A 27,268-nucleotide genomic window follows, 5' to 3' on the forward strand; every position below is an offset into this window, starting at 1 on the left:
GTTGAAGAGGTGATGTCCCAGTCCCTCAGCTTCCCTTTTTTTCTGTCCCCTCCTCCCAAGCGTCTCAGAAGCGCCCCTTGGCTGGGCAACACGTTTTGAAAAGCACTGACTCTGGGGAATTCCTTAACAGATGGCCGACAAGCAGCTCTGTGCTGGGCACCTTCGGAAGTCTCCCTGGGCCCTTCCCTGGCTTCTGGCCTCCTTCTTTGAGGGGTCGGGAATGTCTTCCTCTGATCAATGGAAATGGGGCAGATAGGCCAGCCAGGCTACCACACAGCCCAGATTCGGGGGTCCTGGAGGCTGGCCTCACAGGGCTGTGTTGATCCTGGGGCCTCATCCTGGGCTGACGGGCGGTCAGTTTCTATCTCATTTACATGGGTTGGCCTGAGCATCAGCATTTCTCAGGATGGGGGCACTTCTATGGCCTCGGGCCCCCTTCCCTCCTGGTCTTTGTTTTTTAAAGAATTTATTTATTCATGAGAGACACAGAGAGAGAGAGGCAGAGACACGGGCAGAGGGAGAAGCAGGCTCCATGCAGGGAGCCCGACGTGGGACTCCATCCCGGGACTCCAGGACCACGCCCTGGGCTGAAGGCAGGCGCTCAACCACTGAGCCACCCAGGGATCCACCCTCCTGGTCTTTGACTCTGTTCCCTGGTTTGGTCCCTGGGTTTTGCTGAAATCTTATCTGTCACTCATTGGCACTCGATGTAGCTGTGGTTGGGCCACCCCACCTGCTCCCCAGCATATGCAAACCTCCACCATGAGCCACTGAGCTCCCTGGGCTGGGTTTGTACCTGTCTCAGTGCTCGGCACCTAAGAGTCAAGTCCTCGGAGGGGCCAAGTGCTGTGCTGAATGCTTTACAGGTGATTTCTCATTTAATCTTCACTGTTAAGATTTTATTTATTTATTCATGAGAGACACACAGAGAGGCAGAGACGAAGGAAGAGGGAGAAGCAGGTTCTCCACTGGGAGCCCGATGTGGGGCTTGATCCCAGAACCCCGGGATCTTGGGGTCTAAGGCTCCAATGTGGAGCCCCAGCGTGAGCCAAAGGCAGACGCTCAACCACTGAGCCACCCGGTTGCCCTGTTTTTCTTATTTTCATTCTACAGACCTGGAAATGGCTCAGAGGCATAGGCCCTGACCAAGGTCACAAGCTGGTCAGGGTGGAGCTGGGATGTCCACTGTGGGGCGTGTTCACCTCCAAGCAAGGCTCTGTAGTGCCTCAGAGGGAGAGCAGTTGGGGCGTGCTGTCCCACAGTTGTCTGGCTGGGCTGAGAGAAGGGTGAGGAAGGGTAGGAAGGGTCTGGGTATGGTGACTAGAGCTTGGGACACCCACCTCCCACTCCAGGTCCCCCAGGAAGAGCTGGTCCCGGGGCCTCATGGGTATCGTCGGTGTCATGGGTGTCTCAGGGCCCTGGAGCGGGAGCAAGGAGTGCCAAGGTGGCTGGGGCCCTCCTCTTCTTCTCTACTCCCTGTCAAAGCTGAGGAGCTACTCTTCCAATGGCTTCTTAGCAACCCTGGTGCGGCTTTGCATAAGCAATGAGGCTCTCCAGCGTGTGTGTGTGTGTGTGTGTGTGTGTGTGTGTGTGTGTGTGTGTGTTTGAGCGGGCGCATAGGGGCAACACAGTGGTATTGGGGAGGTGGGGCCCGCCTTCTGGGGGCAGCTTGTCCCTGCTGTATCTGGCCTCTTCCTCACTCCCTCTTAGCTCACACAGCTGGCCCGTGGCAAGTGGGGGCAGGAAGGGGAGAGTCAGCAGGTGCCGGAACCACTGAGATGGCCCCAGCTCACCCAGAGTGATTCCATGTTCCAGTCCCTGGGACCGAGTGCCCCTCCCTGAAGTCCTGGTTCTGATGGCTGTCCTCCCTCTGCTTCTGTCCCTAGTTCTGGCACAAAGCATGCTTCCACTGCGAGACCTGCAAGATGACACTCAACATGAAAAACTACAAGGGCTATGAGAAGATCCCCTACTGCAATGCGTGAGTCCTGCCTCCCTCCCTCCCTTCCCCCTTTCTCCTGTTCCCCGAGGCTGCCCAGCACTCCTGCACCCTACCTGATAAGCACTCGTCATGCTTAGTCCTCACCTCAGCAGAATGAAGTAAGGGCTGCTGATATGCCCATTTTACAGGGAGGGAAACTGAGGCTGGGGAAGGGACTGGATTTGCCCCAGATGATGTGGCCGTGAGAGGCTAGTTCAAATCCAGGCAAGCAGGTGAACCCAGTGACATTCTGGTCTCTGCGAAGCAGGCCTGACCCTTCCATTGCACCCCGCCGTGCGAGAGGGGCCTAGCCTGGTTCTTCAGGGGACTGTCCTCTGGCCTATTGTGAGAATTGTCAGTTTTGCCTTCCCTTGGTTTTGCCTCCCCTCATCTCTCTCTCTTACCCGCCCCCTGCCAGAGGTTCTGGGTACTAGGCTCTGGGGGCTTCCGGCTCTAGCACTTCCCGGTGTTCATCCCTTGAGAACTGGGGGCAATGTTCAGGGGGTGCCCAGCCTGGGGGCAGATCTCTTCCCTCCCTGCCTGGTGAAGGAGGCTGTGGATTCCAGTGGAGTTGGCTGGGGCTCTGTTTCTTTTACACTGGGACCTGCAGCCTATCCTGCTGTGAGGAGAGAGGGAGAGGTGGGGAACTCATTCCATCCAGGACACCCCCCTCCGGTCCCATGCAGTTCCAGAGAGCACACCACCTTCCACCTGCATGTTGACCTCATATATAGCAAGTTGACTTCATCTGTAGCAAGTGTAAACCCAGTGTGGGGGAGGGGACACACACACACAACCTCCTGGCACCCTGCCCTCTCCCCTCTCCCGCTCTCCTAGGTGAGGGCTTCAGAAGGTCAAGTCACTAAGCAGTGGCAAAATCAATATTCAAAGAATCCAGCATCTGACTTGAGTCTAGGCTTTTTCTCAGTCAGGAGGCTCTCCGAAGCTGAAGTTTGCCAAGGAGGGCAGCGCTGGGACTTCGCTAAAAAGGATGGGGGGCTTAAACCCCTTTGAAAGGCAGTCTCTCCTTTACGGCACCCCCAGTGCCCTCTTAACACCACAGTGTCATCTCCCTGGGATTTGAACCTTCATTAGGCACCTACTGCCTGCCAGCTGCTATGTGCCAACCGGTGCCAGGTGCTGGGAAAGGAGATTTCTGACACAAATCTCAAGCCCAAGAAGCAGCTTGGATATTGTCCCTTCTGTGAGGGACTGGGGCACCAGAAGGTTGCCCCCGGGTAGAAGGAGGGTCACAGCTCTGTCCTGGCTCCTCCTTCAGCTGCCTCTGCTCTTCTATTAGCTTCCACTGATCCTCTTCCCCCTACCAACCCCTCCCAACCCCCCCAAGGGAAATGGGACATTCTTAGGATTCTTAAAGGCTCACACAAGCCCTGATTCTCTGCCACTTCCTCCCTCCTCCCTCCGCTGAGGAGTGGGGTGGGGTTCAGTAGAGCCCAGAGGCTGGGGCAGCTTAACCCCTTCAGGACTGGACCACTCAAAGCTAGATTCTGGGCTCTGAGGCTCCTCTGGGGGCAGCTGCTGAGCCTCTGCCTCTCTAGGCAGAAGCGTGGCCTAGCCCAGAGCCTGGTGGGTGGGCACAGACTGATGCTTACTCACGTCTTTTCCTAAGACTCTAGTAGCCTAGAATTCAGTGAGCATTGGGAGTTGGTGAAAGAAGTCAGAGGTTTGTCCTTGTTTTCTCTGCGTTTTTTCAGCCTGGTGCCAGAGTCCCAGCTTAGCTCTTCTAACTTCTTCTGGAGAGCTGCAGCAAGCAGGGGGGCTGGGGGACTCCTGCAGGTGTTGGGGTCTCCAGGAGAGGCAGGAGATGAAGCACCGCTTCCGGGATGTTGCTTCCAAACTGCCCAGGCAGAGGTTCCTGGCTCCCTCACCCCCACCCTGGCCATAGGAGCAGGTTGGCCCTTCTCTGTTTCCCCAGCCTTTACAGCCCTAGCCTCTGCCCAGTTGACCTTTGGCTCAGCTGGGATGTTATCTAGGGAGGACTCTGAATGAGAGCCGAGATCTCGAGACCTCCGGTGGGTGTGTGGCCCAGCAGGGCCTCACTTCAGCTGGGAGTGAGCAGAGTAGCACTTTGCCCCAGGCATTCACATTCCCTCAGTGAGGGCGACTGCATCGCTGTAGAGCAGCTAGTCTGGGCCAGCAAACCTGACATAGCGAGTCCAGAATAAGCCAGATGTAATGGGCCTGGCTTGCGAGCAGTACCCTCTGGACTTGTCTGAGCTTCAGTTTCTCCAGTTACAAATTCCTACCCAGGGGTGCTGGCCCCTAGACCAAAGAGTATGAGCACCTGCCATGTGCCATGTGCACTGGGCTGATGTCCCCTCCTCATTCCCTCCTGTGTCTTTTCTCCTCTGGCCCCATCTTCCAGTGACATTCAGGTTCCTGAGTCGTGGGGCTTCCCAGGGTGTAGCTTTGCCCCCACTCCCATCCTGGCCTCGCTTTGTAGACCTCAGGCCTGGCTTCCTTCCTTCTCAGCAGTACCTCCTGCTCAAGACTCAGAGGGACCAGTAATCTCTCCTGGCCCTTTGCTAGGAAGTTGGACCCACTTGGTGAGTGAGTGTGTGAGTTTGGCGTGCAGGGAGGCTTCTATGTTGTGCCTGTTTCTGGCCAGTCTCTGAGCCAGGATCTTGCAAGGGGGTGGTCAAGAGAGAAGAAGGCTGTCTGTCATTCCCTGGTAGCTTCTCAAGACTGAGATTTTAATATTTTCTAGAAAGTGACTGTAAGCAGCAAAAAGGCCTCTTCAGTTTCTCTCCTTGCACCAGACTTGTTTTGGGCTTAGCCAACAGAGAGAACACAGGCTAGAGCTCACAGCCAGCCTGCTGGGCCATCATGGACCCCCACAGACATGCCCTTAAATGCATACCTGGTGCGTATCCAGACACACACACTTATTTGGGTGTGGGGCCGGGAAGAAATGCCAAGTCAGACTGAAAAGGCTGCGTTTGTGTTCACATTCCCCAGGCACAGCCATCCAGGCATTGCTGTGGCAAGGTAGAGGTGCCACTTTTGCACCATGGCTGGTGGTGCAAGAACCACTGTCAATCAAGTTCTTTGGTGAAATTTCTAGATAAGTGGAGTGAGTCTGCTCCCTCTGTTAGAGGAATATTTATGCCCTCCATTTTTTGTTTTGTAAACTACCTTTTCCGAAAGTGTGGCTGATGTGCTATGGGCTAGCACGCACAAACCTGCCCCTTTGTCTCCATGCAAATAGTCTAGGAGTGTGGAGGTCAGGGGTGGGATGGGGGTGGGGAGAATGTGGCCTTTTCCTCTCTCTTCGGGGCCATGAGTTAATGTAGCCTGCACACCTGAGGCAGAGATTCAGACTAGGGGAACCAGCTTTTGGGGCTGTCAAGTGTGGGGGTGGACATGGACAAGGCAGGCCAGGGAAGAAAGGGGGCACACTCAGAAGCACCCTCCCCCTCTTCACCGCCTACAGACTTCCCTCCATCCTTCAGTTTCCTTGAGCTAGGTGGTGAAGGGCTAATGAGGATGGAGATGGCTCTGGAGAATAAGGGACTGTCATCCTGCTCCTTCCCTCGGGTCTCAGAGTGTGTGAGGCCTGTGCTGGTGAGGTTGGGTGCTCAAAGTGTCCCTGGATTCATTGGTGGGTAGATCCAGGACTGGGGCCTGGGGCTTTGCTGCTTCCCTCTTCCCTGCCTCTGATGGGGAGAAAATGGGATCTGATGTCCCAAGGAGTGGGTGTAGCACCAGGAGTGGGAGTGAGAGGATGTGATGCGAGTTGGGGAGGGAGGAGGCAGGCTCAATGGGGCATCCACATGGCCAGATGCAGCACTCCCCTTCCCCCGGGCCACCGCTCTCATCCCCAAAGTCTTACCCTCAGAGATGTTGGGGCCTCAAGGAAACTCAGAGACCACTTTGTTTCTTGATGCCTCCATTTTATTTTATTTATTTTATTTTTTTAAAGATTTTTTTTAAGGATTATATTTATTTATTCACGAGAGACACACAGAGAGGCAGAGACACAGGCAGAGGGAGAAGCAGGCTCCATGCAGGAAGCCCGATGCGGCACTCGATCCCAGGACCCTGGGATCATGACCTGAGCCTAAGGCAGACGCTCAACTGTTGAGCCACCCAGGCGTCCCTGATGCCCCCATTTTATTTTATTTTATTTTTTTTTGGTTTGATGCCCCCATTTTAGAGATGAGGAAACTGAGGCCCAGTTTGCATGCCTTACCCAACTTGGCAGAATCATTTTTCTTGGTGTACTGCCATTGGGGACAGCTCCCAGCTTTGATTTTTCATCTGGTCTCTGATACCTGAGGGCTGGTAAATTCTTCATGTCTGGCCTTGATCTTTCTGGCTGCTCATTTTTTTCGACTGGTCAAACAGTGCTTCCTTGTTGTCTCCTATCCCCACCATTTCAGCCCCTCAGGCCTGGGGGACTGGGGAGAAACTGGGTTAGAAAGTAGCCCTCCCCGCTGGCCCGTGGGCAGCCTTCCCAGCAGGGGAATCGGCCGCTCCTTCCAGAGGCAGGATGCAGGGGCTATTTTTTTTTTTTTCTTTTGGTAAAACCAAAGGCTCCTTGTTGCTTTTGTTGATGTATTTTTGTTCCTCCCTGAACAAAAAGCTGTAGTTTTTGAAGGGGTCCAAGGCTGAAAGGGGCAAGGTTGCTTGTAGAAAGGGAGAGCCGGGCTTTCTGGTCTATTCTAGCTTGGCCTCTGGAATGCAGCTAAGGGCAGGAGCGGGAGTGGGGCCGTGCCCTCTAAGCTGTCCCTGTCTCCAGTGTGCCTGAAGCCTGAGCCTGGCAGCTTCTCTGCATCCCACCTGTCCTCATAGTCCTTCTGATCAGGAAGGTGACTCAGAGGTCCTTAGGGAAAGCCCCTGAGAGGCGGAGGACCCTCCTCCTGCATCCATGTGGGTCGTTGGCTGGACTCTCGAGATACCTGCTTTAGAAAAGTTTTAAGGAGTAGGTGGCTTCGGCCTGTCTGCCTGCCTTCTGACCTCCAGAGGGTCTCTCATGATGACCAAGCTGGGGGAACTGGTGGGGTTTGAAAGATAAAGTACTTCATTCTCCACCCGCCCTGCCAAGCACATCTTTCCCCAGAGCTCTGAGAGCTGGGGGTGGACTGGGGTCCATCTGAGAGAGATGTCAGCCTGCCCCTAGATGCCTGGGCACTGGTGGGGAGGGGGGAGTGCACGGGGCAAGGTCTTTGTCCTTGACACTGAGCATCAGCTTCTTTATCTGTAAAACAGACACAGTGATAATACCTGCCTTTTCTAACCCAAAGCCTTGTAGCAGATTTCACGAGAGAATGTGCACAGGATACAGTCTATCCAGAAGTCACTTGGTGTTCCTCTAGGTTCTCCCAGAGGCCCAGGCTGCTGCCAGCCACTGCCTGATTGCCCTGCTGGTCCCTGATCTTGCCCTCATGGATGCTAGATCCCTTTCCCGGCAGCCCCCCACCCCCACCCCTCCCCAGGCTTCCTGCCCTAGTGGACTTGGACAGTCTGCATGTCTCCCTCTCCCCCAGAGCAGCTGATACCGCAGTCAAAGGTGGGGAAGGGTGTCAGGAGAGGGCCCACTGCCTGGAATGATAACAAGGGGCTGGTGCAGCCCGGCCACCAGAAAGGACAAAGAACAACCATGCTCTGCACCCAGCTCCAGGTAGGGTTGGGACACCCAATTCTTCCCACCCTGGCTCCCTGCTCCCTCACCATGGTCTGGCCTGTTGGTGGGGCTGGGGTGCCAGCAGGGTCACTAGCTGGGGTGATGACCCCCCATCTGCCTCAGCGCCCACATGGGCAAACACACACACATCTGATCGCCGACCGGAATCTGAGGGTGATGGGTGGGGAGAGCTTCAGTCTGAGGAGAGAGGGAGGCAGAAGGTGGAATTCCCAGCAGCTTCTCCGGAAGGAGGTCAAATCAGTTGCAGCCCTCTTGGAAGGCAGTCATGCTGGTGGGGGAAGGGCACAGCACCGACATTTGGGGTCCTCCCCCCGAAACACAGTGTCTCCTGTCGTCCTCACTGCCACGGTCTCCAAGGATCCTGCATCCGTAGTCTCCTGGTTTGGCCCTCATGGGCTCCTCTGCAGCTGAGGACACCCTTGCCGTGGGCGCCTCCCCCACCCCCACAGACTCTGTGTCTGCTGCTCCTGCCTGGAGCTGAGGATGGGGTTGCTATGGGAACCTGAAGCGCAGTGAGCAAGGGAAGGGAAGGGAAGGCGGGGAAGGCACGGTTGTCTCGCCAGGGCTGGGGGCTGTGGGGAGGGGATGGGTTTGACCGAGCAGGGGGAATAGATGTCTGCCTGCCTTCCTCCGGCCCACGGTTGGGTCTAGGAGGTGGGGTAAGAGACTGGAGGTTCTGGAGCCCCACTATAATCTAGTTAATCTGATGCAGGATTAAAATCTTCCCTACTTCCCCCCCTTCCTGCCAGATTAAGCTGCATGCGCATCTAGGTTCAGCTCCCCTTCCCTTCTGATGGGATTGGCGTTTTGGCCGCGGGGTGCTTAGATCTGGGGTGGGGGGGGTGGTCATGATGGTTCCAAAGAGAAGGTGAAACACCTGGCAGTATCATCAAGAGACACTTGCTGCCTGTTGGGGTGGATCTCCCGATACCCTTCTGGTGCAGTGGCAGAGATGCGTGAATGTGGCCTGGAACGCGTGCTGTCGGGTGTGGACCTGCTGGCCGTAGGCGTCTAGGAGACACGCATGGTTGCAGAGGGCCCATCTCTGTATTCACTGCGTGTGAGGAACACGGCGGCATGTGTACACCGTAGGAGCCTCAGAGAACTGCAGAGTGGAGGGTGCACAGCAGGTGCCTGCGTCTGGCTGTCCTTGGACCACCGGAGCTGGCACTCCATTTTCACCTTGTACATTCAGGCACATGGGAAAGCCCAGGTTTGCAGACTGGCTCCAGAGCATGCGTGTTTGCTGAGCCCACCGGCCACCCTTCCCCACCAAGTGCTAAGCAATGCCATCGTGGAACAGACCCTTCAAGTCCTGGGCCAGAGCTGCCTGGGGTGGGGGTGGGGGTGTCTTCCCTTCCTTCCTCTGGTGTCAGGACCTTACCTCCCTCCTCTGCCACATGAGTCTCTACTTACAGGATGCTCTTCTCACCTCCATGACACCTTCAGAAGGACTCTGATTTGGTGGGAGGGTCATCTCTGAAGCCTTCCCTCCCACGACCTTAGCCATTTCTGCTAAAGATCTTACTTGGATGCCTCCTGCTATTCTCTTTCTGGTATCTGGGAACAGACTCCCAATGACCCTCCCTTTTTCTGGAACTGCTAAGGAATTTTGAATGGAGCACCTCACCTGTGGGTGGCCCTAGCTTCCTGCAGCTGGGCCAAGCCTGGGGCCTGGATCCATAGCCCTAGCCCCTCATTCATCCATGGGCCATTTCTGTTGCCAGCTGCAGGCACCTGTGTTTATTTTTCTGTCCTCTCCCTCTGCTGGGATTGCTGAAGGCCTGAGCTGATGTGGGAGGGAGGACCCAGGAGAGGCAGTGGAGGCTGGGAGTGGGGTACAGCCGGAATCACCTCAGTCCAGGACAGTGAAACTAGCCCAGGCGGAAAAAAATTTTGCTAACATCACCCAGAGGGTCAGTGGCAGGGCCAGAGCCCAGCGCTGTGTGCATTCTAGTCACCCTCCCCTCCCTAGCCACCTTGGTTTAGTTCTGCAAATCCTAAGTCTTCCCCTTCACAAGTGGTGGCCTGGAGGGAAGTCCTGTGTTCACAGGTACCTCTGGCTCAGCGTGTTGCCAGCAAGAACCTTCCAGCTTTGGTGAGCGCACAGTAGGAGGGCAGTTCATTTCTGGCTCTAGGGCGTATCAGCCAGCCGGGGTGGAACATACCTAGAAGAAGGCTGAGGACCTTCTTCTGTGAATTGGAAATCCGCAGGTGATCATGGTTGTGGTGAGGTATGGTCACCCAGGCCTGCAAATGACCAGACGGCCAGACCTCAGCTCCTGCTCAGAGAAGCTGCTCACCAGTCTATGAACTATTTGGAACTTGTGTGGACCCGCAACCGTGTTACATAGCAGCACATACCCACAAACCAGTGACTCAAGGCTGCCTGTCAGTAGCTGGTTTGCTGAGGGACTTGCTCATGCCCCAGTGGACATAGGAGACTCGAGTTCTAGTCTTGGCCTAGAACAGTGCAGTGCCTTGTGTGACATTCATTTATCCAACAAACATCTGTTGAACACCAGCTACTGTTCTAAGGAGTTTGGGATAAAATAGTGGACAAAAGAGACCAGAAACCTCTCACCTCAGGGAGAAGTAGAGAGAGGACAAGAAACCAGTGTGATAAATAAGTTAATTATGAAAACGGCGAAGTGCTAAGGGCCTGGCACCAGCACACCATTTCCTCCTCTGGGAAGTGAGGGGGCACTCACTTGCCCCCTCAAGTGAGGTCCTTGAGGCCCCCTTGTGATCCTGGAGGTCCCTGCAGGCTTGGCGTTGAGGGCTGCCCTGGCTCCTGGTACCTCCAAGCCAGCGCTCTTTCTGGGGAACAGGCTTCTGGTCTGTCCTGTGTCTGGAGACTAGAGGGTTTGGTACAGGATGCTGGGCCCTAGGGAGATTGGGTGCAAATTTAGATGCTACCAGTTACTGGCCCTGTGCCTTGGCCACATTGTTCAACTTGTCCAAGCCTCAGTTCTCCCTTCTGTCAGAGCAGGAAAAGAGGGTGTTTGTGGGGATTTGATGAACTAAGGCACCAGGCGAACATCAGCCTTTCTTATAGTGTTATCTGTCACTCGGGGGCCTCAAGCTGATTTTCTGACATCATGCTAATGTGTCCCCACCTTTCAGTTGAGTTAGACCTTGTCAGCCTCTTGAAACACCACTCCGGATGTGTGCATTTTCTCTCACCACCTCCTCCAGGAAGTCCCCCTGGATATGCATGTCCCATTCCCCTTTACTACTACTTTTTTTTTTTAAGTTTTTATTTTAATCACATGGTGTTCATCAGAGGTTCCTGCCCCTTCCCCAGAGTGACCTCACTCTTTATTTCCTTCCTGCAGACACTACCCCAAGCAGTCCTTCACCATGGTGGCTGACACCCCGGAAAACCTCCGCCTCAAGCAACAGAGCGAGCTCCAGAGTCAGGTGAGGGGGCGGGGTGGCACTGTGGCCTGGCAGGGAGGGAGGCCTGTTGTAACCTCTGCATTTGGCAAGGGTTCCTTCCTCCTGTGGTTACTCAGCAAGCCCAAGGTGCTGAAATCCTGGCACTTGCCTTGTCTCCCTGCCCCCACACCCCTGCGCCTGGTTACTTCATATTTCCTGATTTTTATCAAAGAAGTGGAGGAAGGCATGCTCCCTCCTCCTTCTGCCTTGGAGAGATATGGATATCTGATTCTGCTCCAGGAATTCTCATGGGGCTTCTAAAGCCTACCTCCTCCAGGAGGGCCTCCCTGTCTACTACTCCCTACTCTCTACTCATGCCCTCCCTCAAAGGACAGGACTCACCTCTCCAGGCTCGTGCCAATCTGAGGTCAGCCCACCCTTTATGGCCATGTCTCCGAACCTCCTCCACCCTTCAGAGGGCAGGCTGTGGAGGGGGCCTTGCCCTGGGGCCTGTCCCACCTTTGTCTCCTAGGGCTTGGTTTTTTTTGAGCACCTGCTTTGTGGGGAGTGATGCCTGCCACTGTCGCAGGGGAGAAGATGGCCTCCTGCCCCAGGAAGGACCCGGTCTTTAGTGAACAGCGAGGAATAAGCAAAGAATCCAGAGCCTTGGGACCTGAACAGGTCCCTCTGCCTGGAGTTGTGGGTGGGCTTCTGGGACCATCCTGGCCCAGATAGGTGGTGGGGGATGGGGGTGGGTTGAGGCTCTGGCAAAGACCCCCCCCCCAACCAAGGAACTTAGCCAAGTGGACAGGGTGCCCAAGGCCGGGGAACATGTTGCAGAGGATCCACCTGGGTCACAGAGGGGGATCTCTCCTAATCCCTCCAGAGTGGGATTCCTGCTGTCTGATGTTAACATGACCTCTTGGGGTCCCTGTCTCCCAGGAGGTCATGGGAAGGAGAACCAGCCCTGTGCTCTCGAGGGCTTTATGTGCATTCTCTCATTGACTCTTCCTGGCAGCTGTTTTTCCCCTGGCGCAGATGAGGAAGCAGGCCCAGAGACATGAGGGGACTTGCTAAGACCATATGGGTAGTAGGGGTAGAATGATATGAACTGCTGTGGTATCAAGCGCCTCATGCCCTGGGTACCTCGTGAGCCTGTGCAGTTGGCAGCGTCAGTACCACTGTAGGGCTGAGGGAAGGGATATTGCTGACCTTGAAGGCTGGCTTGGCTAATTCTGAGACTTCTGTTCTTTCTAATTTTCTACCCAGCTCCCTAAGCAGAACTTATCTCTACCTTGATAATAAACACAGTAGTTCCTGGTGCTAGTGAGAACTTTGATAGCTTAGCAAGCACTTTTAGTTACTTGGCCTCATTCATCCTTGACCCTACTCCAAGGTGGGTGTCAGAGGAGGGACTGACGCTTTGCCTGTTGACACGCACAGTAAGTGAATTTTCACATGAAGTTTCCACTCCCAAGTACAATGACCTTGACCGTGTTACAGTCCCGGCCTGACGTTCAGGCGTGACTGAACTGCGTGACCTCCTGCGTGTCCCACAGCAGCCAGAGGAGCAAGTAGGAGAAGCTGTTTTCTGTCGGCCGCAGGTTACATCTGCCAACCCGGATGCTGACCTGCTTTCCGTGGAACCTGTAGTAAGGGGGAGCCGATATGGAGTCCTGACCTCTGCTGGCTGAGGAGGCCAGGGTGGTCCAGGAGGCAGGAAGAGGGACTGAGGCAGCCTGGGGCCTCGGGCTGGTCTGCACAGTGAAGATTTCGGTCAGACCCTAGCCAACAGCTGATGAGTGTCTGGGACTCCCAATCCTGGTCCCAGGGGGCCAGAGGTGGAGGGGGCTCCCAGGGGTGTGCAGGCCACAGGATCCAGGACGACCTATACTCACCCCCACAGCTTGAGGGGGGCAGTCAGAACCCTGAGTGCTGGGGGCCCCACCAGAGGGACCTGGAAGAAGAGGTGTGGGGAGGGGACCTCAGGTCTTTGAAAAGGTGCAGGTCCCACAGGTGCGAGAGTGTGTGCATACTCAGGCAGAGGCAAGGGCAGGCCTGCACACGAGCGCGCGCGCACACACACACACACACACACACACACACACACACACCCCTATTCTCAGGAGGAGAAATTCAAACCCTGTTAATTTCCTTAGCCTTTGGCAGCACCACAGAAGCGTGGTTGTAGCTCTTTTTGCAGGTGGAACTAGGTCCCCCAGGGGTGGGGTCTGTAGGAGGAAGCACCGGGCTCGGGCTCGGGCTTGGGCTCGGGCTCGGGCTCGGGCTTGGGCTCAGGCTCCTGAGTTCCCCTGCTCCACCTTCGCTCCATCCCCCCAGGACCTGGCCTCTGTGCTGCTTGCCTCCCGGCTTCCTGGGCCCCCCTGTCTTTCAGGAAGGCTGAGGAAATGGCGAGAATGGCAATCATTCTCCATTAGGTCCTCACTGAGGGCCAGGCCCTGACTGCATATAATCCTTGCAACTACCTGATGAAGCAGGGATTTTTTAATTCCCATTCTGCAGATGGAAACACAGATTTAGATAGGCCATGCCACTGGCCCAGAGCCCAGTGACAGAGGCAGATTTCAAGCTCTTTGCTCCTGCCAGTTCCGTAGCCTGATGTGGCTGGCACCCAGCTTTACTCTCAGCCCACAGGATGCACGGTTACCGATGGGGGGAGAGGAAGAGAAAGACAGGTCGGGGGCAGGAGGAGAGAGAGAGAGATTGAGAGAACTAGAATGCGGATTCCTAGGCTCCACACAGGGGTTTCTGGTTGGCAAGTCTGGGCCATGCCCAGGAATCTGCATTTTGGCTATCCTGGTGATTCTCATGAGCCTTAGGGACTTACTTTGAGAGACTTCGAGCCGGGGCTGAGGGAGCAGGCAGGGAGCTGGGTGGAACTGACCTGAGCTCGCCTTGCTTCTGCTCTGAGTGAAGTCAGGGCTCTGTGCCAAGGACACAGCCCTAACCTGCAGCTGGGCTCCTGGGGCTGGGGGCTAGGGTAAGGAGGGTGGAGGCCAGGGCCCTGTCTTCTTTGCAAGCCTGGGTCTGTCTTCCCTCTGCCTTGCCCCCAGCTCTGTGTTCTGTGCCTGGCTCCTGTCCTCTCAGAGGACATTTTTCCTCCCCGGGAAAGTGGGGACAGCAAACCCCCTGTCGCCTGGAGGCTGGGGGCTGGGCTGATGCGCTGAGGTTTGGAAGGGCTGAGTGGGCCCGGCCGGGGGTAGTGACAGGTTCTGGTTCCTGTGGCTGCTGTGGGGGGCAGGGCTGGCTAGAGCAGTATGTGGCTGGCGGGAAGGGAAGTGGGAGCCTCCTCTGCCTACCCGGCCCCACCCCACCAGGGTGTCACTTGGTCTCTTTCCAGAACCCCTTCCTGGCCTCATGGGTGTCTCAGCCCCCCTCAGTCTCTGGAAGCTGCCAGTGCTATTTCAACTTTATTTGTTTTCCTGTCTCTAGGTTGGTTCCCAAAGTGGTACTTTGGGTGTCTGGGACACCTGGAGCCTCCTCTGCGGGGGAGGTAACCACAGAACTGACCAGAAATGACCCTCTGGGTGGTCCTGCCCAGGCCTGGCTGAGGCAGGGAACTGGAGGTTGGGGCCCAGCTGTACTCTCCTCGCAAGGCAGCTCCCCTTCCCCCGCCGGACCCAGGCTGAGTAGAGGCAACATCGTTGGGGGGAGTCTCAGCTGGGAATGTCTGTGTGGCCCCCGAAACCCAGGCAGAAGTGCAAGGAGAATGCCTCTTTCATTCTTTCCCCTATTGTCATACTCTATGGCACTGTGCAATCCCAGACTCAGGACAGCATGATCTGTCCCAGCACTGCAGGCGACATACTTGTGTCACTCCGACCTGCCGGCTGAAGGTCAGATCCTGGGTCTGCCACCACTAGCTGTGTGACTTTGGGCAAGATATTATACCTTCCTGAGCCTCAGTGGCTTCATCTGTAAAATGGGGATTACCTTTCTCCAAAGGTGGTCGTGAGGGGATAGTATGTATTATGTAGAATATATGACATTATGTGTTATGGAGAATATTAGTATATCTTAGGCATTAAGAACAGTTCCTGGCATAGAGTCAGCGCTCAATAAACGTTCACTCTTAACTATTCTGGAAAGGAGAGGAAATGGAGCCTGGGCACAATGGAGCTGCAGAATAGACTCTGACCTTTTGATAATTGCTTCCAGCACTGACTTTTTTCATTCGTTCTCCTCCCCATCTCTAATTTTATTTTATTTTATTTTTAATATTTTATTTATTGATTTGAGAGAGAGAGAGAGCTCATGCACACGAGCGGGAGCAGAGGGAGAAGCAGGCTCCCCAGAACAGGGAGCCAGAGGCAGGACTCCATCCCAGGACCCCTGGGATCGTGACCTGAACCGAAGGCAGATGCTTAACCGACTGAGCCACCCAGGAGCCCCTGTGTCTGTCTAATTCTAAAGCTGATTTCTTTTTTGTTTAGAAGGGGCTAAGTTACATAGTATGCAGGCCCAGCACAGAGAAGGCACATAGGAAGTGGAAATTATTGGTATTGTATTTTTTTTTTAAAACGATTTTTGTTTTTGTTTTGTTTCATACTGGTTTATTTAGGAGAAAAGCCTTTTTTTTTTTTTTTTTTTTTTAATTTTTATTTATTTATGATAGTCACACAGAGAGAAAGAGAGAGAGGCAGAGACACAGGCAGAGGGAGAAGCAGGCTCCACGCACCAGGAGCCCGATGTGGGATTCGATCCCGGGTCTCCAGGATCGCGCCCTGGGCCAAAGGCAGGCGCCAAACCGCTGCGCCACCCAGGGATCCCTTTTTTTTTTTTTAAGTCATGATCTTTCCTTAGGTTAGGTCAGCAAAGCAGTTACTTTCTAAATTCTAAATTACACTTTCTAAATAGTCTGTTCTGATATTTTGTGTCTATTCAGTCCACTCATCATTCACACTGCAAACATTTATTTGTACCTACTTTGCTGGGGTAAGTAATGAACAAGATAGTCCCAGGGAGCTATTAATACAGGTGCATAGAGAAAGTAGAGTCTCACAGGCAGTGTCTGTGGGGTGGGAGGAGCCTCGGGCATCAGACTGGGCCCTGCCTTGGGAATTTTCAGGATGAGAGGCCCAGGTGTGGAATCATCCACCCACAGTGCAGAGTTGCATCCTGCCCTTATGAGCAACTGGGTTGAATGACCTTGGGCAGAGTCCACCCCACATTACTGGCTCTCTACCTTTTACTTCTGCCACCCACTCCAGCACCAAAAGGCCTCTCAGAGACTCTCACCTTGATTCTTCATAGTGAAGGCTGGCAGGTACTTAAAAATGATCACAAACTCTAGAGCTGGGTGGGTTTTTTTGTTTTAAAGATTTTATTTATTTATTTAACAGAGAGAGAGAGAGCACAAGCAGGGGGAGCAGCAGTGGAAAGGGAGAAGCAGGCTCTCTGCCAAGCAGGGAGCCCGATGCAGGACTGATCCCAGGACCCTGAGATCATGACCTAGGCCATAGGCAGACTGACTTAACCAACTGAGTCACACAACCACTGCTAGGTGGGTTTTTAGAGAGCAACTGGACAGCCCCCCACTCAGGGATCCAGAGAGGGGGACTGACTTGCCTAGTGGCACACAGCACAAAGGTGCTGAACCCCGAGCTCCCTCCATCCTTTCTGTCTCCATTCCACCCCGGCTCCGCCCTATCTGGCTGCCTGTGCCAGGAGTGAAATGAATTCTCCGTCCCCAGTCCCCAGTAGCGGGGGAGAGGCAGTTCCTGAGCCTGGGAACTAGCTGATGTCATTGTCGTGTCGCCATGGCAATTATTGCCCTGGATTAGGGGCCTGACCCTTGCAAGGCCAGGAAGTGGAGGAAAGAGTGGGGGTCTGGCACTTGTTCAGCACTTTAATGTTGACAAAACATTTCCACACTTGCCCTTATCAGGAGGTGGTGAGCCCTTCCTTAACTTCACGATGCTCCAGGATGCATTTGCTGTGTTTGAGCCACCGTCTTTTGGCTGCACCATTGACTGGAATGGGTGGTACTATCCCCATTAGACAGATTGGGAATGGAGGCTCGAGAGGTTGTCATTTGCCTACGATTGCTTGGCAGGTGGGAGGCTGAGCACGTTAGAACCAGGTCCCTCTGGCTCTTTGCCCAGCTTGGCGATGGGAAGTGCCCCCTCCCCATGTTTTAACTGATTCCTGTGACGACCCTTTTACAGATGAGGGATCAAGGCCAGAGCCCCTGGATTTGGAGCTTCTGCACCTGGAGCTACATTTTTCTGACTCTAATGCCTTTCTTTCCTGAAGAGTCTCCCTGCCTCCAGTACTGCTGTTCCAGGGCTTCCTGGAAGAGCTGATGCTGGGAGGGTTGCAGGGGATCAGTCCTCATATTTACTGCCTTAACTTCTAGTCTGATGGGTTGTACATCCAGGCCTTTGTTTTCAGTCTGGATCAGAATAAAGGAGCTTCTTGAAAAGAAAAGAAAAGAAAAGAAAAGAAAAGAAAAGAAAAGAAAAGAAAAGAAAAGAACAAAGGAGCTTCTGAAACCTTTTAGGATATAGAACCCCATGGGTGGGTAGGTAAGCAGGGCTCTAGAGGGTGAACCAGGACCTCTGACCCTGGAGCAGTGCACAGAGGAACAGACAGGCGTGGCCGCGGATGCACACATTCATGTTGTCAGTTAGGTCAGGGCGCAGCTCAGCTCAGCCCTGTGGCCAGGTGACTCCCGACTCCATGCCTGAGAGCTGCCTGGGTGGGTGTCCCATCCTGGAAGCTCCCAAGGCCCTGGGCTTCATGTCCTGGGCTGACCTGCCTCCAGAATAGTGCGGCCCCCTGGAGGAAGTCCAGGCAGCTGGTGGGATTGGAACAGCTGGTTGCAGAGGAGGACGGTGAAGTCTCTGGAAGCCAGGGAACAGTTGTCTGTCCCATGGGCATTTCCAGCCTCCATTCTGTTCTTTAAAACTCCCCAGGGGAGAACAGGATATTTTTCATATTTCAATTCCATTAGTGTTCGGGAAGTCCTTTCTTATGTCTGACTGGCATTCCTCTGGCACTTGAGTTTTTGTGGATTTCTTAGAAGAGGAAGGCAGTGGTGGAGTTGTAAGCGTTCTTCCCTGGAGCTCGGAACCTTGTCCTGAAGTCCTGTCCGTGTCCCACCATTTCACCCCCTCATGTGGCATTGACCTCAGAAGCGGGCCTGGCAGGCTCCAGGAAGCCACCGGGCCTGTCAAAGGCTCATTGATGGAGTCCTTCCGAGTGGCTGTCTCACCGCCCTCCTTTCTGGGTGCCAGCTTTGTCCCTTGGCACAGCCTTCACTCAGCTGGTCGCTTAAAAACTCTTCCAGGCTCTTGGTTGGTAGGGCCACATCCTGGCTAGGGTGAGGCCTGGGGCGGTCTTTGGGAGCTCTGGAAAGAACCTTCTTCCTCTCGCTTTCAGGCAGGATAGGCCGGCAGTGAGGGGTCAGGAGTCAGGCAGATGAATGTTTGCACCCTGATGGCTCTGGAGGTGTGTGGCCAAGCTCTGTGACCTTGGCAGTGGACTTCGCCTCTCTCTGGCTCAGTTTCTTTATCTGTAGAATGGAGCTAATACTAGAATACAGTAAGACTTAAATGAGATGATTCATGTAACGCACTTGGACTCAGCATGCACTGAATACGTCTTAATGGGTTATTGTGGGTGGCCTACCGTTTTTTGGCCAAGGCTCCCGCTCTGAGTTCGGGGCTGGGCGGTGGATGCCATTGCGGGGGGATTTCCTTCCTCCCAGCTGCTTGCTGCCTCAGAGGCGGCCACAGGCCGAGGCCCTCTCTGCTGGCCCTGTCTCCACTCTAACCCGTCTCCCCTGCTCGGCCCTCCAGGTGCGCTACAAGGAGGAGTTTGAGAAGAACAAGGGCAAAGGCTTCAGCGTGGTGGCAGACACACCCGAACTCCAGAGAATCAAGAAGACCCAGGACCAGATCAGTAACGTACGCTCCCCTGCCCGCCACGGTGCCCACGCTGACCCGCCGCCCTCCCTCCTCGCCCCCTCCCTGCCGGCCTGGCAGGCGTGAGAGAGGCCGGTTCTCCGCTGCCCCTGCTCTTCTGGGCGTGCCTGGGTGGCAGCTGTTTGAGCAGAGGGAAGAAAAGGTCTGGGATTCCCAGAAGCTTTTTTTTCTGTGTACCCTCATATTTCTCTGCTTTACCCTGGCATTTCTACCATGAAAGCACTATTTTTTTTTATGCAGTGGTGGGGGAGGGTGTACAGGGAGGGCCTATGTGCTAATCACTCCCCAGCCTCTCTGAAGTTTTTCTGTTGTTTCCCCCCCGGCTATGGTGGGTGTCAGGGTCCAGGCTGTTTTGTCTAAGCACAAAAGTCATAACTGGGTGGCAGGAGTAGGGTGGGGCCAGCTCCCACCCCCTCCCCGCTCCTGTCTGTCTCTGGGTGCTGATATTGCAGTATTTCCGCCCTCCCTCGGCCTCCACCCCCACCTCGGCTTGCTCTTCCTTCCTGTGTAAAAACCCCAGCCGGCTTTGCTGGCTGGCCCCATACCCTCTGGTCTGGCCTTCCTGGGCTGGGGATGGTCAGCAGTGTCTGCCTATGGCAGCCCTGGATATAGAGTGGGCAGTAGATTGATGGGACCATGGCACCTGTGGCTGGGGATAGGAATTGGTTTCCTGCTTGGCAGAGCCACGGACTAGCAGCCCATGTGTATCTGGGTTCGTGGGGAAGCTCTGGGGGGTTTTGGGCATGTGGGGGTGGAGACTTGCTGTGAGCCACAAGCACAGAGCATGGGCTGCAGACCCGTGACCCAGAGTCCTGGGGTACAGAGTTGCAGCATGTGGCCAGCCAGCCTCTACTGGGAGGTCCTACAAATGGAAGCCTGGGCGAACGATTGCCTTTATGTCTAGAACAGAAGGGAGTTGGCAAGTTGGCCAATGTCACTGAGGGCCTGGGTTTCAGGTGGTCCACCTGGCACCCATCCCCAGGATCCACATCCCTCCCCATTCCTCCTCCCCGGCCTGAGGTGTGGGGGTGGGGAGAGTGGGGGTGGGGGTGGGGTGCTGTGCTCCACAGTGGCTCAGGTGGGTTTCAGAGTCTAGGCCAGGAGAACCATGCTCAGGACCCTGGCTTTTAAACTTTGCAACCTACGATATGAAGTACATTTCACTTTAGTGACCCTCCAAACAGGCGTGCTTATTTATTTAGAGAGAAAACCAAATCAAAGCTTTCATGAAAGAGCCCTTACTACTTGGAGAGCCTTTAGATATTTTCCATTCTATTTTATTTTGTAAAGATGCCTACTGCAGACTTAACTAAATGGGTAGCTAAGTGGGTTTTGCAACAAGACTGTTAACCTATAGTTTGAAATTTGTGGCTTGAGGAAATGGGAGCGCTTCCCTTGGGCTAGGAGGACTCTAATTCACCCTCCTCAACACACACACACACACACACACACACACACACACACACACACAAATAAAGCCTGTTTCAGTTGCTTCTTTAGAAGCCAGGGTCTGGCCTCATACCCTAGAGCTTCCCTGCCTAAGCTGCCCAGACCCTCAGAAGGGTAAAGAGGGTTAAAGACCTCTGTCTCTTCTAGCTCTCCACATGGCAAGTGTGAGGGAGGGGGAAGCCTTGGGCAATGGGGAAAACCTGGAGTGGCTCACAGAGCTGGAATCTTGACTCTAGTCTCGGGGCCTTTCATTGTGAGGACACATGCTCTCATCTACAACCCCAACACCCCAGCACATTCATTCATTGCTTCCAGTCTGTGGGTTTTAGAGGCAGAAGACAAGCAAGCCCAGTCATCCCTGTCTCCCTTTCTGGAAGGCTTCCAGAATATTCCATACCCAGTTATTGGAGGTGTTACTGAGGTGCTCTGGTAACAACTCACTGTGGCCAAGACATCTACACCTAAGGAGATAACCATCTTATCATTAATCACTGGGCTGCAATTAGCTGATTGTACTCGGCTCTGAGGTGGAGGAGGTAACTTGAACCTGACCAGGTTTTGCTTTTGCAGCTTTAGCTAGGACATCTGAGGTGGACCGCAAAGCTGGAAGACTCCCGTGTCAGGCTCCCTGCATGGAGCCTGCTTCTCCCTCTGCCTGTGTCTCTGCCTCTCTCTCTCTCTTTCATTTTTAAAAATCTTAAAAAAAAAAAAAAAGATTATTTATTTATTCATGAGAGACACCGAGAGAGAGAGAGACACAGGCAGAGGGAGAAGCAGGCTCCCTCTGGGGAGCCCGATGCAGGACTTGGTCCCAGGACCTGCGGGATCACGACCTGAGCCAAAGGCAGATACTCCACCACTGAGCCACCCAGGTGCCCCAAGATTTTATTAGAGAGAGAGAGAGAGAGAGTGCACGCACACCCACGAGTAGAGAGGGGCAGAAAGAATCTGAAGCCGACTCTGCACTGAGTTTGGAGCCAGATGCAGGGCTTGATCTCACAACCCTGAGATCATGACCTGAGCTGAAACCAAGTCAGACTCTTAACCGACTGCCAGCCAGATGCCCCAATGTGGGAAGATTTTTTGAAAATGCAGGCTCACAGGCAGGCTCTGCATAGGTTGCCTGATTGAGCATCTCTGGGAGTGGGGCCCAGGAACCAGCATTTTATTTCATTTAAATTTTTAAAAAATATTTATTTATTTATTTATTTATTTATTTATTTATTTATTTGAGAGAGACGGCAGTGAGAAGGGCAGAAGGAGAGGGAGAGAATCCCAAGCAGACTCCTTACTGAGTGGGGAGCCCGACCTGAAGCTCCATCCCATGACTCTGAGATCATGACCTGCGCCGAAATCAAGGAACCAGTATTGTAAACACATTTGCTGGGTTTCTGTGGTGCTCAGTGAAGTTTGAGAACCATTACTTAAAAGCCTGAAAAAGCTACACCCAGCCCTAAGTCAGAGAGTGCCAGACCTGGCCACATCCCCAGACTCTAAGGGAACCTGAAACCATGCTTAGATTCATTGTTAAGGTGTCCCAACCTCCAGAAGAGTTTTGGCAAAAATAGTGTTTAGAGAGCCACACCTTTTGGTTTGCATCCAGAATAGTGTCCTAGATGTAGTTTGTCCCTCACCTCTGCGGTCAGTACCCAAAGACTCCTAGCTATTTCCAGAGAGGTCAGACCATCTGGCATAGAGATGGGATTTGCCTCCCCGGAGGAATATACTCCAGATTAGAGGATTTACAAGCAAGAACATTTTGAAAAAGTATCTGGTCTCCCCAGGTGGTGTTTAAAGGCTTTGGATGTGTGCAGTCTATGATTCCTCAGATCAATGTTGTCAATATAATTATCATTCCTGTAAAGGCAGACCTGCCTGCTTTCCACATTGTGGCTAAAGAAGAGGCAGGGAGTAAAGCTTTGGTTGAAAAGTTGGGCCATTAATTGTCTGGTACTGAGAATGTGTGAAAATTTTTGAGGTGGGGTGCTCGTAAGTTATGCTTCTGAGGTGACTGTGTCTTCGTTAAAGGCATGGAAAGGGTTGAGAGGCCAGGGCCTCACATTCTGGAATGTAGTGTATCCTTCTGGACTCCTGGCCTTTGGTCATGAGCTCTAATGGCTGTAATGCACTAGGACATTTTCATGACTGAGACCCTTTTATGGGAACCCCTGCCTCCCAGTAGAGAAGCTCTGCTTTTGTTTACCCACATATCTGCTTATATATTGATTTTCTATCTACAATTCTGTGTTTTCTGTGAAATGTAACACCCAGTAACACACACAGTGAACACCTGCGTGCATACTCACCGTGCAAGTCAAGAAACATTACCGAACTCCTCTTCCCCCCTGCCCAAACTCCCTTTTAAAATAGAGTTTTTAAAGTGCTAAAAACCTTACTCTCATGCAGCGAGTACCTATCATATATTTCACTGAATTCTGTGGGAGGATAGGACAGGCAGATGTGAGGCCTAGCAAGTGAAAGAAAGTGCTGGATACAATTAGACACAGAACTGGTTAGTGCCCTGCCATTATCAGCAGAACTGGGTAATGTTCTACAGGACCATAAAGCCATAAACTTTGGGAATGAATATCTTTGCCACAGGCAGAAATGCAAAGCATTTCTAACAGTGAAAAATAATTAGCAGCACATATTCTGTAAGCTTCCGTCTTTAGAGGCTGGGCCTAATTGGTAGTAAATAGTAAAGTCAAACAAAAATTCTATGTCCAGGGTCAAGTGACCTGGAGACAGGCTTGTGGAATAGCCCTAGTGTAGTTTTTGAAAACATCTGCTGTGTTTTTCTTTTTCTAATTTTAATATGCAACTATGCATTCCTAAGCACCATAGTTTTGTTTTCCATGACTTTGAACATATACTAGTTATTCTTGTTGTGTCTTACTTCCTTTGGTCAACAGTGGGTTTAAAATTCATCTACATATTTGCGTGTAGCTATAGTCATTCTTCTTCATTGCTGTATATAGTATTCAACTTGATGCTTATACCACATTTTATTTATTCTGGTGTTGGACATTAGATTGCTTCCACACGCTGTGGATGTTCCCATACATATTCCCTGGTGTATGTGTGGAGTGGAATTTGCTGGGTCTTAGAGTTTATGATCCTTCCACCTTACCAGATAATACTGATCTATTTTTCAAGTGGTTGTACTGACTTAACTTCCTGCCAGCAGTGATGAGTTTCCATTGCTCTCCATTCTTAGCCTTACTCACTTTAGCCATTTTTAAAAATATATCTTATTTATTTATTCATGAGAGACACAGTGAGAGAGGCAGACATAGGCAGAGGGAGAAACAGGCTCCCTGTGGGAAGCCCGATACAGGACTCAATCCCGGGACCCTGGGATCATGACTTGAGCCATGCTCAAGCACTGAACCACCCAGCTGCCCTCACTTTAGCCATTTTGATTGGGTGTAGTGGTATCTTATTGTTTTTTTTTTTTAAGATTTTATTTATTTATTCATGAGAGACAGAGAGGTAGAGACACAGGCAAGAGGGAGAAGCAGGCTCCATGCAGGGAGCCCGACTTGGGGCTCGATCCCGGGTCTCCGGGATCATGCCCTGAGCTAAAGACGGCACTAAACCTCTGAGCCACCCAAGCTGCCCTGGGGTTTTAATTTGTACTTCTCTGATGACTAATGAAGGTGAACACAGGTTTACATTTGTTTTATAAACAAAATATCGTTAGTCTGTAATAGGGAACAGTATTGCATGGTAGCTGAGAAGTAAGGATGTGATATTAGAGCTGGATTCTGATAACCCACCACTTACCCACTCTGAGCATTGGTTTCCCCATCTATAAGAAAAATGGGGTTGATAGTGACACGTAGTTGAGGGCTGGTGGAGAAAAGGAAATGAGTCATCTGTGTAAGGGCACAAAACAGGCCCTCAAAAAGTGGGAGACATTGTTATAAAAAATAGCCCCTGCTCAGTGAGTGGATGATTCCATTCAGAGCCCACGTTCCCTTGCTGACCATGATGTAGAATCATGTGGCGGCATCGTGCAGTGTCAGGCCTTTGTTTTCCGCCATAATCAGGAGGCCAGGGGTTCAGAAAACAGAACATTGGCTAGCAGAGAAAAGGAGTTTCTTGATTTAGCTTTGGGATGGACCCTCCGCTAGTCATCCCGGAGTCCTGGCTAGCAGGGGCATGCGCCTCTCCACCTGCGCGCTCTTGCATCTTCTGGGCATAGGACGGGGTTCAGGGGACCCATGACAGTTCTTAAGCTGAGGCCATACTGACACCTCTGGGCTTCTGGTGACCCCTAGCAGGGCTCTTGGGAGATCAAACTGCCGACCGTGGAGCAGGGACCAGCCAGACCCCAGAGTCTGGAAAATGTTTCTTTCCCTTTCAAATATGCTAGCTAGTTATTTATTTATTTATTTATTTATTTATTTATTTATTTATTTATAGATTTTATTTATTTATTAGAGAGTTATAAGCACGTGTTATAAGCAGGGGGAGTGGCAGAGAGAGAGAGAAGCAGGCCCCTGCTCAGCAGGGACCCCAATGTGAGGCTAGATCCCAGAACCCCAGGATCATGACCTGAGCCCCAAGGCAGGCACTTCAACCGACCGAGCCCCCCAGGTGCCCTCCTAGCTTCCCTTTAGTGTACCTATTTGCTTCTCACACCATTCAGCCAGTCGGCAAAGAAAAACACAATTTTCTCATATTGCCGTGGAAGGGAGGAAGAGGAAATGGAGTGTAGTGGCATCTTATCCCAGTTGGCTCGGACAGAGGGGCTGTACCCCACTTTTTTCATCCCCCTTATCCCTACCGTACTGCCTCTCCTCTCAAAGTTAGGGTGACCTTATCGTCATCATCCCTGTTGCGAGTGAGAGGCGCTACTCAGATTTCTTCCACAACAGAAGTCATGAAGTGGGACGAGTGGCGGACTTGGGTGTCTGGTCACCATGCTCCGCACCTGCCCCCAGAAAAGGGCCCATCTAGCTGTGACTCTGTCCCTGTGTCACCAGCCTCAGCCCTTACCCAGTAATGAAAGCTCTATCTTGGGAAGTCATTTAACTTCTGAGCACATTTTCCTCTGTAAAGTGGGAATTAAAGTGTACCTGTCCAGCTTCTTTATGAGGGGGTGATTATCACCCGGGCCGAGGGAGATAATGTGCAAAGGGCCTTTATGCACTCAGTGTGAATGACGGAGCAAATGTGAAGGTTATTAATATTAACAGTAACAGGTGGTGTGTACCTTGGTGGGGGTGGGGTTCTCTTGTGTTCCGGCTGCCACGACTCCAGCCATCTGACGCAGCTGGCCCTAATTTTATAAATATTTACTCCTGTGTAGTGACTTTGTAAGGAACAGGATTGATTCTCCCAGCCACTTGTGGAAACACACGTGTCCATACCTGCTTTCAGCTTGTGAGAGAGTCCAGTTTGGTTCCTAGACCTGGTCCGGAGCCTCAAGACCTCCTGGGAACAGATGGTACCAGGCCCTTGTTTACAGAGCAAGAAACTGAGGCCCAAAGGGGTGGAGACTCTCCCAGGGTCACATGAGTTAGCAAAAAACTGATGATCTTCCGGGGATGAGGCAGGGGTGGGGAAAGGACTGAATTTCTAGGACACTGATGGGGGACACTAGGCATTGGGCCTTGGTATGAAAAAGGAGCTGGGACTGACATATCCTCTCCCCAGGGCTCACCATCACCCTCCACACCCTGAGAAGGGGGCTGTCACACAGGGAAGCCGGGCCCCCAGCTGTAGGGACGCCTGCACGCACCCCCCCCACCCCGCTTCTACACATGCACTTCCCCTCCCCTGCTCACTGACTCCCCGGTTTAGGCCTCTTTTCTTTCACAGAAAGTAAACACAGGAAGCTGACCTTTCTAACCCCTAGGACAAAAGTCGGAAGGGCAGTTGCCTTGTGAGCCTAATGACCTCAGGAGGGGTGGCCCCTCTTTGTCGCTCCCCCATCACCAGTGGACTAGGATCACTGAGGGAGTGAAGCTCGGGGACACTCGCCTTTTGCTCTGTCTTAGGAATTTGAGAGCAGGCCCCTGGCCTTGTGTCTGAAAACTTCCCTCTTGAGTGCCCTTCCAAGCAGGAGTTAGGGGAATCCGTGGGTTTCCAGGCTGGCCAGGCCTAGCTGCCTCCCCGTGAGGGATGCACTCAGCCCATTTCACCACAGGGGTGTGGGTCCCTGCTGGGGCATGAGAGGAAAGGGCTGGTCCTGCCCAGCCCCTAAGTGAGGCTTCGCTGCTGCCCTGCCTGTCTTCCCAGCCCAGGCTGTGGTGAGTGTCATTTAGCCAGTAGAAGCAATGGGGTGTTCTAAACGGCCGCGCCTGCAGACCTTTAGCCCAGCTATTAAGTGTGAGCCCCGCCTGGCCAAATGTTAACTCTTGCTCTCCTTGCAAAGTGAATGCCAAGGAGTGGGAGAGAAGGCAGCAGAGAAAGTAGGAAGAGATGGCCAAAAGGCACTGCCCTGGCCTGGGACAACTCCCATCAGGCCTTGAGGCACAGAATCACTGGTTCCTTCTGCTCCAGATAACAGGGCAGGCTGTGCTCTTCTCCCTTCCTTGACAAAGAGGGAGGATCCTGCATTTGTGGTCCCACAGCGTGGGGTCCTCAGTAGAGCTCTGTGAGGTCAGGTCCACAGAAGCAGAATTGCCTAATGATTAAGAGAATCTGCATGATCTTGAGCAACTCACTTAGCTTGTCAGTGCCTTCGTGTCCTTCTTATCTGTTCAGTGGGGAACCCCTCATCGTTGCTGACAAGCCTGTGACGTAAAACACCTAGTGCAATGCCTGACACCCAGCAGGTACTCCGTGAACAGGTGTTTTTGTCATCCTCCAGCAAGGCCTGAGGTCGAC

The 27,268-nt window shown here is 53.0% G+C and overlaps 1 protein-coding gene across 3 annotated transcripts in view; it reads left to right on the forward strand.

Annotated features, from left to right (window-relative positions):
* Window positions 1–27,268, forward strand: part of LASP1 (LIM and SH3 protein 1) — a 52,158-nt gene that overhangs the window by 17,927 nt on the left and 6,963 nt on the right. For all 3 annotated transcript variants that reach the window (XM_072780356.1, XM_072780357.1, XM_072780355.1), the window contains exons 2-4: window positions 1,887–1,981; window positions 10,988–11,072; window positions 18,854–18,961. In XM_072780356.1, coding sequence (XP_072636457.1) covers window positions 1,887–1,981; window positions 10,988–11,072; window positions 18,854–18,961 — 288 coding nt within the window. The remainder of the gene's footprint in view (window positions 1–1,886; window positions 1,982–10,987; window positions 11,073–18,853; window positions 18,962–27,268) is intronic.

The sequence above is a fragment of the Canis lupus genome, chromosome 16 (genome assembly GCF_048164855.1).
Source record: "Canis lupus baileyi chromosome 16, mCanLup2.hap1, whole genome shotgun sequence".
NCBI lineage: Eukaryota > Metazoa > Chordata > Mammalia > Carnivora > Canidae > Canis > Canis lupus.